At 32.6% G+C, this 14,341-nt stretch overlaps 1 protein-coding gene and 1 non-coding gene across 3 annotated transcripts; both read right to left on the minus strand.

Annotated features, from left to right (window-relative positions):
- Window positions 1-7,046: 7,046 nt before the first annotated feature.
- Window positions 7,047-7,119, minus strand: TRNAK-CUU (transfer RNA lysine (anticodon CUU)). The gene has a single exon. It is a non-coding gene; the product is annotated as a tRNA-Lys (tRNA).
- A 2,373-nt stretch (window positions 7,120-9,492) lies between these two features.
- LOC147273818 (putative WRKY transcription factor 15) lies at window positions 9,493-12,205 on the minus strand. 2 transcript variants are annotated; one of them, XM_086227722.1, is made up of 3 exons: window positions 11,122-12,205; window positions 10,836-10,961; window positions 9,493-9,750 (listed from the first exon to the last, which is right to left on the minus strand). In XM_086227722.1, exons 1-3 carry the CDS (start codon window positions 11,862-11,864, stop codon window positions 9,621-9,623), a joined length of 999 nt encoding a protein of 332 aa, XP_086083848.1. In that variant the 5' UTR covers window positions 11,865-12,205; the 3' UTR covers window positions 9,493-9,620. The 2 variants fall into 2 exon arrangements, with proteins under 2 accessions (XP_086083848.1, XP_086083847.1); XM_086227721.1 differs by having other exon boundaries at window positions 9,493-9,771.
- Between the last annotated feature and the right edge of the window lie 2,136 nt (window positions 12,206-14,341).

The raw sequence follows: 14,341 nt of genomic DNA on the forward strand, positions 1-14,341 counted from the left end.
TTACCATATGTATGGTCCAATGCCACATACCAAACCCTAGCCCTGTAAACCCAATACTACAAGTATCATATTATTAATAGTAAATTAGGATAAACTACCCGGAATATATTTTTTCGAGTTAATTACACTTACACCCCTTGAGGTTTATCGTTTTTTTACATACACCCCCTGAGATTTCAATAATTACATATACACCCCTTAAAGTTTAAAAACTATTGCATAGAACCCCCTATATGAGATGAAAAATGATAAGAAATTATGCAAAAAAATATGCTAAGCGGTGAAATGGCCTAATAAGATTACTCAAGGTGTAAGGTCCAACCTCAATACAAATATTTCTTTTTTTGTTTATTTAATTTTTTCTCTTGTAGGGGGTTATATGCAATAGTTTTTAAACCTCATGGGATGTATGCGTAATTTTTAAAACCTCAGGGGATATATATGAAAAGATGATAAACCTCAGGGGGTGTAAGTATAGTTAACTCATATTTTTTCCTAACTGTAATCCGGCCAACATAGTTTTTTTTTTTTGTGGAGGTTTAACCCTTTGACTAGTGTCCACATAAGCAACTTTCCTTATATTGTTGGATTAGTTAGCTTAATTTAAAACTAAAAGTTTGTTGTTTCCCTATTTAGATAATATTAGGAGTAGTTAATGCTATTTATCTCCAATAATTAATAATATTTCTATTTTTTTTTATTGAAATGATATTATTGTTACTAGTAATAACAATAATACGAAACTACCCAAAAAATAATATAAGATTAACTAAAATACTTGTTTTGTACACCTACTAGCTTTTCTTCGTGTTTATTCTGTGCACCTACTGATTTTTTCATGTTTATTTTGTGCACCTACTGGTTTTTTCCGTGTTTATTTTGTGCACCTATTATTTTTTTCGTGTTAATTTTATGCATCTACTGTTTTTTTTTTTTTGTGTAAATTTTATATACCTTCAATGATTTTATGTACATACATAATTTTTTTTATAAATCTTAGAAAACTTTAAATTATAAAAGAAGATACAAAAAGATAAATAAAATATTATGTTTCTTCGATCTTTAGAGTTCAGATCCACCATAACCACCATCCACCATTTCATCATAACTGTACGTTATCCACCATTTTTCCTCTTTCCCCACCATCACCATCACCATTCCTTCCTCAACTCACACCCAACTTCTTCCCTGTAAGCCCAACTTAAAGCAACCCCAAAACCGATGATGATCCTACTAATCTTTCTCAGTAGTATTTGTTTCGTACGTCTAAGAATGAATTAGAGAAACATAAAACATAGAGATTGGAATTGTTCAAGATATGTATTAATTCAACCTTCTTTGAAATTTTATATTTTTGGTCATTTTGTATTATCTGCAAGCTAGGTTGATTTTTTTTTATTTTTTATTTATGATCTGAACGTACTCCCATCATACCATTAGAACCATGTTGTTTATCTCTGCTAGCAATCATTTTCCAACAGCCAATATCACTTTGACAAGCCCATCGATCATATGGCTCAAAGGGCCTTGGTTGATAGAGTTAACGCAAGACATGATCACCAAAAGAGTATACAGAAAACCAGGGAATCAAAAATGGGGAAGCCACAGTATCCCTAGTAAGCTGTGATATGTGTTGTCCACTAAACTGGAATTCAGTAAGAAAAAATAAAAAAATAAAACAGGCTCTAGTTTGTCCTCAATATAATCTAAACTATCCTAGGCCTTTTGCCTCTGTCTTATTATTGCTGAATTTTAAGCACCAGAAAGGCAAATGTTGAAATTAATATTCAACACCCAAAACCAATCTCCAACAATCACACCTAAAACCCCAATTTCTCTCTCACTTCCTCACATTCTCCTTCGATTTCAACCCTTCATATGATTGAAAGAGGATATAAAAGAATATAAAATTTCAACCTTTTAGATATAAAATTTTACATTTATCATAAAAAAAATTAAAACCTAAAGAATTGAAAGAGGAGATGAAAGATGAATTAGGAATATAGGATTGGAAGGTCTTCGAGAAGAAATTGAATGAGAAAAATGGGTTAGATGAATTAGGGTTATTAGATTTCAGAGAATAAGATGGTCTTTTAATAAAAATTATTTCAATTTGATATTGTGATGTGTATAATTATCAAAAAATTAAATTGTGATGTGTACCAATTAATTTTGCCACATAGGATTGAGCACAAATTAAGGCACAAACATTGAAGCATCATTTGGAGGATGGAACATTATAAGACTAAGCAATTAAAAGGGAGAAGAGTCTATTGTCCTATTTGGTGAGCTTATTAAGAATTTGAGACTATATTTCTAAATAACTAAAGATTTTTATCCCTTACTCAAAAGGTGGTCCACGATTCCATGATAAGACTAGCTTCTCTCTCTCTCTCTTTCTCTCTCTCCTTTCTGGCTTCCCTTGTCTATAAGATATTGTCTTATCCCATGCAGTCCTACCTTATTCAAAGGTGGTCCACGATAAGACTAGCCTCTTTCTCTCTCCTTCCTGGCTTCTCATGTCTTGTCTAGGATATTGTCCTATCCTATACAGTCCTATTCTGCATCCCAAACAAGGCACGAGACCCCAAATCTTTTCCCTATCTGTCAACCTTGTACTTGTTACACTCATGAGTACGTCGTGACCCTATAGCCAGCTTCCCGTTACTAGAATTTAATATTTAATTAAACTGAAATATGGATAATGAGTTAATGACTCACAGTTTTGCAGTTAATTATATTTTAATCTAGAAGACATCATGTGTATTGCATGACTACTTGTTTGTTAGCAAAGTTCGATCTTGTCCAACAACTAATCAAGAGACATTCTCACACCACCAGTTTGCGTATAGATAATATATTGCTGGATTTCCGTTCCCATTAGGAAACAAAGACTGATCGATCTAGATCTTTTTCTTTCCTTAAAAAAAAAAAAAAAAAACACCTTGAATCGATCTTCTCATGTTTTGCATGAGTTAACTGAGGAGAATTAATGGCTAACAAAAAAAAACTGTGGAGAATTGTGTACAATTGCTTAACACGAAAGGAAAAACTCTCAAGAATTGAGGTTTTCTGGAAAATGAATGCATGGAATTATACATATAGGAAGTTCATATATAAAGAAAAACATTTTAAAGGATATATTGTTAGGAATCTTGCAAGGTGGTCCAAATATGATACAAGCCGCCTATATATATATATAATTTTTTTTTCTTCATATTTTTCATGCGTGCAAAACGTAAATGTTGAGAGTGTTAGTTCAATATTCAGTGTTGGCATACATGCATGCACATTTCTTGACAGGTCAACTTTTAGGATTGGTTGTCAAATATAGTTGTGGGAGGTCCTAAGTTAGAAACTTTTCAATTCTCGTTTCCTATTTTTTTATTAGTTGTCATTGGTCTAGTGGATATATGACACCTAGTCTTCATTTGTCGAAGTAGGTCTTGAGTTTGAAACTCATGGAAGCCGGCCAATTAATTAAAAAAAAAAAAAAAAACTTTCATCAAAGTCTTTTGATTTTACATTTTACAGACTAAAATTTTATGGCTTTAAATTCTAATTAAATTCCAATATTAATGGTCCATTAGACTTCTATCAAAGTCCTTTAATCATTCTACGTCACATAATATTGAGTCGATTTTTTTTATTTTTTTAGGCGTACTAGGCGTCGAGCACTCGGCGGCCATTGCCGAGTGTTCAGCAGTGCATTTTTGCTTCTTCCTCGAGCACTCGGTAATAGTTTGTCTGCTTTATGTTCTGTTTTAAATCTTGAATTTTGGACTCCACCCAAAATCTCAAAGTTAAAACCTAACATGCAACCTCCACAAACCTCATTCTACACCCTAGAAGGGTATAAGGTGAACCCGTACTTTATACTCTCAAAAAATAAAAAAATGATGACATATTTCTTATTGTTTAACGTGGCAGTGGTTAAAAGACTTCATTTAGAAAAAAACACAAATCCATAAAATTTCAGTCTAAAGAAGAAATGTAATAATGACTAAACTCTAATTTTCTGAGAAAAAAAAAAACTTATTTATTGGTTTGTAAGGCGTAGGGTAATCGATGCTATATGTTTTTCTCACTCGACATTTTTGTGACCCTCCATGTGATCGATGATAAGGGAGAGTATTAGCATGATATACATTATTATTGGCCTCTTATTTGATGTATAATACTTATTCGTGTTAATGAAAGTTTTGACTTGCGATAATAAGAATACGTGCTATGGTTGTATCAAGTATTTATATCCTCGTTATGTTAAATTTAGAAACTAAGAATAATATAATCTCATTCATGAAAAAAGAAAAAGTTATTTAAATGTAGTCTAGTATTGATTTTCTTGATTGAGTTTTTTTTTTTGACTTGGGGAGGAAATAATTGGATTTAGAACTCTCCAATATTGTGGAGAAAAATATCATTACAGCAATAGTTAGTTGGTTTGATTACAAGTGCATTTGATATCCTTTTGGGAAACTACTTTTGTTTTCATCTTTGATATAAATTTATAGATGAAATAAAGAATAAAATATTTGAAAACTGTTTTTGTCTAGTGAATTTTCTAATTTTGATTTTCCCTGGGTTTTATGAGTTTTAATGTTCCCCCTTTTAAGTAATCCATCTCTCACATTCTATCTTCTTACTTTAATTTCTATCACATTTTGCATGCTATCACATGCACGTACGTGATCCTTTTTAGCTAATAATAAAATCATGTTTTGTATCATAATTTTAGTTTGATTTGAAAGAATCTACTAGGTCCAGAAATTCCAAAAAAGAGAAAAAAAGGAAAAGAAGTAAAATGCTAGCAAAGAAAACTAGTTACTCAACTTAACAAAGGTCTGACTCAAAATTATTACTAACTTCATTTATTAATTTATTAATATTAACTATAATTAATATGTTAATACTATATTTGATTTCGTTTCATGCAAATATCATACTTTCAATAAGGAAGACATAGTCACTAAATCTATAAAAGAAAAGGACAAGAGTCAAAGTTTGTGAGGATAAATAATTTACAATTTTAAAGAACAATTAACTATAGGGCTAATTACAAATAAATCAATAAATCTTTTCACCATCCAAAATTAAGGAACATGTTGTTTACCCAACTATTTTTTTCCAGTATTAACTATTAACTTTAACCATACAATATTACACAAATCCTAAGCCTCATAGTGACCCAATGGGATAGGATAGAGAGGCATATATAGATTATAGAGGTTGTAGATGTTGGAAAACCACTTTTGCAAAAACGGTTTTCAAATGAATGACAAAATTGCTTTCAAAAGAGCATAATTGAAATATGTTTTTTGGTGTTAAATTGTTGCACTTTTTCCGATTATGACTTACAAATGTTTAAACTGAAAGAATGTGTCTGTTCGTTCAAATAGACACCACCTATAAGAAGATTGTCTATTCAAATAGACACTGCATTTCAATAGTATGTCTATTGCAAATTGACACTAGCCTTGCCTATAAATTGGATTTAAATTTGGCCAATTTGATTAATTCTAATCTTTCAAAAAAACATAAAACATACTTGCTCTCTTTCTGTTGAAGAAATTTTTTTATTTTAAGTTCGTCAAGACTTTATTTTTTTAAGTGCAGATTAACAAAGTGAAAGACTGTTGTATCTTGGGAGACTTATACCCATTCACTGTATGCACCAAAGCAAAGGTAGAAATATTGTCTTAAGAAAATTGCATCGGCAAGCCTGAATCTAATTTCCTTTCAAGTATTGTAAGTACATATTTAATTTTCATTGATTTATTTGAACAAATTTATTTTATATATCTTTATTGCAATTGTGAATTTATTTTTGAAATTATTTGAGTCCACACAATTATATCCAACTGTAGATGAGCATAGGGCAGTAGGGTGGGGAGGGGGTTGTAGGGTAGGGTTAACCTATAAGCCGAAAAGCAGTAAACAAGAGGGTTTGTGTTTGGTAGGTACATAAATGGGAGATCTGGTTGGAAGATAGCCCAAAGATCTTGTTGTCCCCACTTTCCCCATCTATTTCTCCCCACACACCCATCAATGCAAGTCCATGCGCAGCACCAGTTGTAACTTTTGGCAATGTTTTGGGGAAAAAAAAAACATGAGCAGATGCTGCCATGCAGCAGCATTGGCTGTTGTTGTTGTTGTACACTTGTACATTAAATTAAAATTGGACATAATACTGTGATATGTATCAAGATCCTTAGCCTAGGGCCACTTTAGATATACAATGTACACTACAAACTATACACTATATAAAAAGCTGGGGTTTCTGTTTCTCCCATTTGCATCAAATTAAGCAAATGCAACCCTGAACCCTGTTTTTTTTTTTTTTTAATCCCTGAACCCTGTTGAAAGGGCTAAAAACTCAGTCTCTTTGGCTGTATAGTGCAACAAGCTAAAATGTAAGTGGCCAATATTAGCATCAACATTACTACTCTTAAAAGAAAAAAAGAAAAAAGAAAAAAAAACTCAAAATCAACAACTGGTGAGATTTATATATGCATGTTTCTACATTTCATGCTGTGAAAGTCTTACAGTCGAACTTCAAATGGTTGACATATCTCTGCAATGCACTTGGAGCTAGCTATGCCATTTATTAGTTAGAGTTAATTACATTTTATCGTCTTTTCACATACACTCCTTAGGGTTTCAATAATTACACATACACTCTCTGAGATTTCAAAGCTGTTGCATATGGCCCTACGAGAGAAAAAAATAAATAAATAAAAAAGAAAATATTTGTATTGAGTTTGAATCTTACACCTTGAATAATCTTATTAGGTCATTGAACCTCTTAGCATGTTTTTTTTGCATAATTTCTCATCTTTTTTTGTCTCACTATAGGGTATAGAGTGTGTAAATGTAATTAACTCTTAGTTATGTATGTCCCACTGTTTCAATTTCTGTACTGAGTTACAATAATTGAAAGTGGTCCTGAGGATTGGAATGAGGGTAATTTTCAAAAGTCAGCGTGTAAAATTGAAATTGCATCATTAATGAGATAGTCTCTATGCACAAGGCATAAAAGACAATATCGCCCACCGTGGGGCTCGAACCCACGACCACAAGGTTAAGAGCCTTGCGCTCTACCAACTGAGCTAGACGGGCTGTTATTGTTAGTTTACCATAGGTCCATACCATTATATTTCTTCATATATTTTAACTCTAAACATGTAAAAGGAAAGTCTCTTGTGGATTAGTAAGTTTTCGTTTTCCTCCCTCTCTTTAATCTTAAATCTTTTTTTCCCAAATCATAGAGTTTATACATGTAAACATACACTTCCGATTTAATAAGTTGTTAGGTTAAATAACTAATTTAACTAATAACATGCCAACTTTTAAATAAAATATAGATAATCACATTGTAAATGAGTCTCTTTTTCAATCTTCCATATTGATTTGCAATAATGCTAATTGTCCCACATTTTTTTTTTCTCACATTTGTATCTCATATGATGTGTCACTACTTTACTGAAAATGTATTTTCTTTTTCTTTTTTAAGTTTTATTTTTTAATTTTTAGTGTCCAATGTATGAATGTCATGTAAGATGGTATGAAATTATGGTATAAAAATGTGATAAGTATAGCATTACTGATTGATTTGGCATATACACTGCATGAGAAACGAATCAATAAAGTATTTAATTTTCACCAACTACCTAGTGGTATTCTTTTCTCAATGTCGGAAGATATTGTAAGTTCAAATCTCCCCAGATAAAAAAAAGGTGTCTGTTTCCTGTTTTCATTATTACTCTTTGCAAATGAATGGTTTTTGATGGTTCAGTGTATGATGTAGTTGAAGTTATAACTTATGTCTCTTGTCTATGATATAGAGGTGAAAGGAACCGGATTGGCTATAAGGAGAAATAATTATGGTGGCAAATGTGCTTCCTTTTGGACAAAAACATTTGGGGGACATGATACTATTCAATTTTATAATTAAGGAAAAGTTTCCTACCAAAATGATGGAACATTGAACACAATGACCATAAAGACCCTTTTCATGTCTATTGAGAAATCATTATTTGTAGGAGGTAAGAACAGATATGGTTTAATTTTCTCATAAACAAATTAATGTAGGAGTAGTACTTGATCAAGACAATAAGGTTGACCCCATGACTCACTTTTACCTTTCTGCAAGACTGCAATAACCTGGAAATGTCTTTCTTTTCTCTTTCCATAAAACCATAATTGGAGCTTCATTCGGCCCAAATTATAATTCCATTATATGATATTGGGCCTACCATGAACCTTAGCAAGCATCACTAGTACTGGTTGAGAGTAAATAACGAAGGATGGTGCCCAACTTTACATTACACCTTCTACTGCTAGACTAGTGCTATTAGCCTATTACTCATCAGTCATCACCCACTCATGTATCCATCTCAATAGGCATTGGAGCACACTCCAACCAAATCATAGTTCTTAAAGGACCTTAATGATTCACTGTAGGATATGATGATGTATGAAAGGATCTTAAACAATACCAATGGAAGATTTAAATCATAGATTCTTGAAAAGAAGATGAAGAAGAAAAAAGGAGTATCCAATGTCTAGAAAGTGTAATTAATCAAATGCAACTTGTAGCAAAGAAAAAAGCCTGAATAAGAAAGGAGACTAATTAATTAAACACACTCTTCTCTAGTGGATTAATCCCAATTATCAACCCTTTTGGAGCCTTGAAAATTAAGAAGATGGGCAGCCCAATATTAAACTGATACAGATCAGGCCCAAATTATAATTAAATTTTGGTAATGATGGTTATGAACGTGTTTGGCCATAAGACAAGAGGACTGATACAGTACGTTATGGCATCAATAAAGTGAGAGTCTGAGGCATAATAAGGCCAGAGAGGGATAATTTCTTGAAAACATTGTGCCTCTCTTTCTTCATAAAACTTGGTTTCTTCACAACCTTTCATGCTTTATTTGTTTTTAATGTTAAACTTTTCAATGTTCATGTTAGTTTTAGAAAGGATAGAAGACTTATGTTAGTGGGAGAGGGGTTATAGAGGTGTTGGTTTAGAGATATAGGACACGCGTAGATAGTGTATTAAGTATATAGTAGCAGAGTATGACTTGAAAGAGTAGCTTATATTGATGAACAGAAGAAGATACAAGGTTTTAGTGGATGTCTAGGACACTAAGGACTTACTGATAGGTGTTTAGCTTGTATATGTGACATTGTAATAAGCCCATCAAGCCTATTTATAGAATGCCCAAACCAACATACATATTGGTATGGGCTTATCCTAGCCACATGTTTTAAGTACTCTAGAATATTTTTTTAATATTACATATTAGTACTTTCTAGGACAATCTTATAATAGCGTTCTAAAGCCTTTTCTTTTAACTAGAATTATTTAGACTTCCCTAGTATATTCGGATTAGAATTCTCTAGAATTTTCCACAATGTGCATTAACTTTTAACAGTACAAACAAGTAGCATAGTCCAGAACACAAACTAAAAAATCATTAGAGAGGAAGATTAGATCACTTACAAATTACAATTTTAACAGTTTTCAATATTGAGCAGCAGCCTTACAATGCAAAACCAGTTCAAGCTGTGAAATTGGACTATCATTTGGATTGATTCAACTGTTGGAGTACTTAAATTGCAATTGTGGGTGCTTGAAATGTAAGCCTGGGGTGTTGATGGTCTCCTTCATATGTCACAACCAGCATGGTAGGATCCTCCAAACATCGTTCCACATGTTTTCTTGCAGGACATCCCGTCACACTGCTGCATTTGTAATAACTTCTTTTGAAGACAGAGCAGGACAGATAGACTTATCAGCTAAACTGTTGGCAATGGCCAAACATAACATTGAGAAGGAGGACAGACAAAAGCTCATGGTCAATCATGCAATATATAATTGCAAATTATGTACTTCTTTATCTCTGTTTTTGCAATATATGACATACTTTTACTAACTGGACAATGACAAGTGTGTCCTCTATGGATTGAATCTCTTCATTATTAAATGTCCGAATTGTTGGACTAATTAACTTTATCTCTGCCATAAGTAATGGATTGTGTGTATGGATGATGCCAAAATATATGATTAACAAAAGATAACACATACATACATAAGAATACATGTAGAATTGTAACATATATATAGGGCTAATTACAAAGACCATCCCAAACTATCCCTTGTTTGACACTTTGTCCCGCAAACTAAAATTTTTGAAACTTTACCCCCATACTCACTTCCGTTAAACACTTTACCCCTAAACAGCTAAAAATCAATTTATCTATTAATTTGGCACATGTGGCGCCACCTTGGCACCAATGGCCTCTTGCCTGAGGCCCTTCTCGTTTCTCATTTTCAGCTTCAATTGGTGATTGACACAAAAATGCCAAAGCCACATCATGCAATACATCATTGCAAATTATATATGTACTTCTTTATCTCTGTTTTTGCAATACATAACAAAATCTATACTTCTACTAGCTGGACAATGAGAAGTGTATCTTCTTTGGATTGAACCTCTTCATTACTAAATGTCCAAATTGTTGGACTAATTAACTTTCATCTCTGCCATAACTAATGGACTTTGTATATGGATGATACCAAAATATATGACTAAAAGAAGAGAACATATACATACATAAGTATACATGTAGAATTGTAAACATACAGTCAACATATATGTACATAATGAGAAACATATACATAAATAAATATGGACCTTAAGATTTGGAACCCAGAACAAGTGCAGCTTATTGGTTATGAATTCTTCTGCAGCTTAGGAAATTTTAATTTTTTTTTTTTAATATCATGGAAAAGAGAAGAAAAAAAGGAATTAATATTGACATACCTAGGATATGGAGATCCTTTAATAGGCTTCTGCCCATACTTCCTCCAAGAATAGTCATCAGGAGGTATATCTGCTAGTTTATTGCTTACAGCCGGAACTCGGATTCTTCTCTTTATTCTCAGTTTCCTGTAAGGAAATGCACAAACACAAGAAATTATTAACCCTTTGCAGGCCACAAGAAAATAGCAAATCAGAAATATTCTGTAGAAAAAGAAACAATAAATGCAGTCACATAAAGTAACAAATGAGGTCTACTAAAACACTTTTTGATTAGGATTTTCAGTACCTTCTCTTTGAGCAATGACATCCACCAGTAGAGGCTACACAACTTGTACTGGCTTCTTCACTTTCCACCCCACTCTTCCTCTTGGAAGAAATTATAGAGGTACTACTATCTCGAGATGCCAAGACTTCGGACAACGAGTAGTGAATGATCTGTGTGTTAATGTTACTTCCATCCATGCTGATCAAAGAAGTGCTACTAGGCTTTTGTGAGAATTGGTTCAACTTCAACCCCATGATTAAATTATTAGGAAGAACCACACTGGCTTCAGATTTTGAGTGACCTTGCTGCAATGCCTGGTTCTGTTTCTCTCTGCCCATGCAGCTAAAGCTATTACTGTGGATCACATTAGCAGTTGCTTGTTGATGACTCTGAAGAGCACAAAGCTGTGTAACCAAGCAAGGCTGCTGAGCCCAGTTGTATGTTTTAGCTAGGGATGAAGAAGAAATATTAGGACTGTCCATCAGTTCAAGCTGGTTTATGTCATGGGATTTAGGCAGAGGACCCTTTCTGATCCTCCTCTGATTTGATGACATTGACCCATCAAGGAGAGTAAGAAGTTTTCTAAATCCTTTTACTGCATCTTGAGCAATCAGGCTTACTTCTTGAACACTTCTCTTTTGCTTACTGTCAGAGATACAAGTGAACAGTTGATGGGCATGTTTCAAACTAGTTTGAGCAACCTCATGGATTTTGAAATCCAGTCCAGGGTTCATGGAAACACAGCCACCTAAACCCTTTTCCATGATTCAATCTAAAATCTCTGCTACTGTTGAAGTGTTTATGCTTGCTTAAAGGCTTCAACTGCTGACCAAGAAACCCAAAGTGCCAAAAACCACCAATGAATCAAAACTGTGGTCCTTCAGTGGTTCAGTGGGCAAAATATTCATCACCCACTTCATGAAAGGCTTGCTATATTTTGAAATAAACAACTGGGTCTGTGTATCATATATTCATTTCTACCTAGCTTGCTTCCCAGATAGTCAACGGTGGCTTGAGTTTCAACCCACTAACCAATACAATGTCTGAAAAATCTTAAAGAGTTTCAGATGTGTATAGCATTGCTCTAATACAAGACTCCAGACCTACCAATAGGTAACCTCTAGATGATTGAAAAATAATATTTGGAATCTCCATATATAATGATGAAATTGATGAGAAATTTGTAATAATATTGCTGCCAAGGACAGTACGTGTACGACACCCGAAAGTGCACAACTTTGAGCTGTAGTCTATAAACTAAAAGCTTTATTACATATAAGCTAGCTCAACTTTAGTATCCGTCTCACTTTAGCATCTAAAAAATAAATTGTGCTAATTACCATATAAATTAAAAATTCTCTAGCTTATTTTGTTTAAACTTTTATTAAAAATAAAGGTATTTTGATCTTTTTAAATTAGTTTTCTATTGTGTCAAAACAGATAAAATATAAAAAAGTCCATTTTTTTTCTAACCATGAGAATTTGAAAAAGACCAAAATACTCTTATTTTTAACAAAAGTTTAGACAAAATGAGACATAGATAGTATATTGCAACAAATTTTTAATTGAAGTAGTAAATTAACACAATTTTTTTAGGTGATAAAGTGAGATTGACCCTAAAATTCAGGTGGGCAAAATGTAAAAAAACCAACTAAAAATTGAGGAAGACAATAAATGAATTAGAGAATTTAAATAAAAATTAATGTTAATAAATAAGTTTGTATGATGAAATTGATTTGTAACACTTTTTCATTACAATTGAAGAAATTTAGACATCTATCTCAAAACCAATTAATAATGGAAGGAGTAGTCCAACACCCTTATAAACTATTATGCAAAATTTCACATTTTCGAAGTGGGATCTTGCTTTCCACAGAATTCCTCCTCCCCCTTGACCTCCTTTGTAAAAAAAAAAAAAATAATAATAATAAATAAAAACCATTATACATGCCTTATGAACTATATATAACTTGTAAGTGCATGAGCACTCCTCGAATTAAAATGCATATGTATATAAAAAATAAAACAAAAAAGTCCTCTATACAAGGAGTTTATAATAGGTACATTAGAGTTGACAAAAAAAAAATTAAAATTAATAGGTACATTTGCTGATTAGCGTGTTAAAATAAAAGATATATCTATTTAGTGATTTATTGCAGAAATCTCTATGTGGGTTGTGATAATTACTATACTTCAATAATTCAATAATAAATTATTCATAAAACTAGTTTTTGAAAGATTTTTAACTGAAAATTTAGCCAAATAAAAAATTAAGTTTCAGTCCAATCTATTCATGTCCTCGGGCGGAGGCTGGGAAAATACACTCTCGAGCACTCTACATGGTACTGAGCGCTTGATGCTTGCAAATGGAGGAAGATTTGTTTGTTTGCTGATGCATCTTTTTTGCTTGCAGATGCATATTTTTTTACTTGCAAATGCATTTTTTTTTCTTGTAGATACATTTTTTTTGTTTGCAGATTCAGGATTTTGCTTGCAGATGTAGGGATTTACTTGCAGATGCAGGGTTTTTGCTAGCGCTGAGTGCTTGGCATATATTTTTATTAAGTGTTCGGTGGACAGTTTGGGCTATAACTTAATTTTTAGGTTGGACGGGAGTTTGGATTAAAAATCTTTCTCATTTTGAATTTCTAATTAAAGCACCCAAAATTTAATCCTCATTAAAGAAAGAGTATATGTATGACAGTATGAGTTGGTTTCAAATAAAATAAAATAAATCAAATGAGACATAGGGGAGAAACATTACAAACTTTTTCTCTTATTTTTTTATTTAAAAAAAAAAAAGAATATAATTCAATGCCATTATCTCATAATTATTAAGTCGATTGTGGAGCTTGAACGAGTAAAATATATAAGAAGAAGACACATAAAGATTGAAGGACTTAGGTGAAGACCGAAGAGTTTTTGGTTTTTTTAGCATTATTCCACTCGCCTATATATGAATCTAATCCACTAACCAGCCAACCAACCAACATCGATCGCTAGCAGTCTCTCTCACTCAGAGCCTTGCTTGGACCATTGCCACTTATCTTTCTGGGTTCATCATTGAAGCATGCTTGTTCCCAAAGGGTGGTTTTTAGTGCCTTTGCTTCCACTCATCACTTTCTTGCATTGTTTATTAATTTCCTGGTTTATCATGCTAACAATATAGTACGGATAACATAACAGTTGTTTCATAAATAATGAAATGGACAATCTAGACAGAGAATGATCTAATTTCATT

This window comes from Dryas octopetala, chromosome 9 (genome assembly GCF_963921425.1).
Source record: "Dryas octopetala chromosome 9, drDryOcto1.1, whole genome shotgun sequence".
NCBI lineage: Eukaryota > Viridiplantae > Streptophyta > Magnoliopsida > Rosales > Rosaceae > Dryas > Dryas octopetala.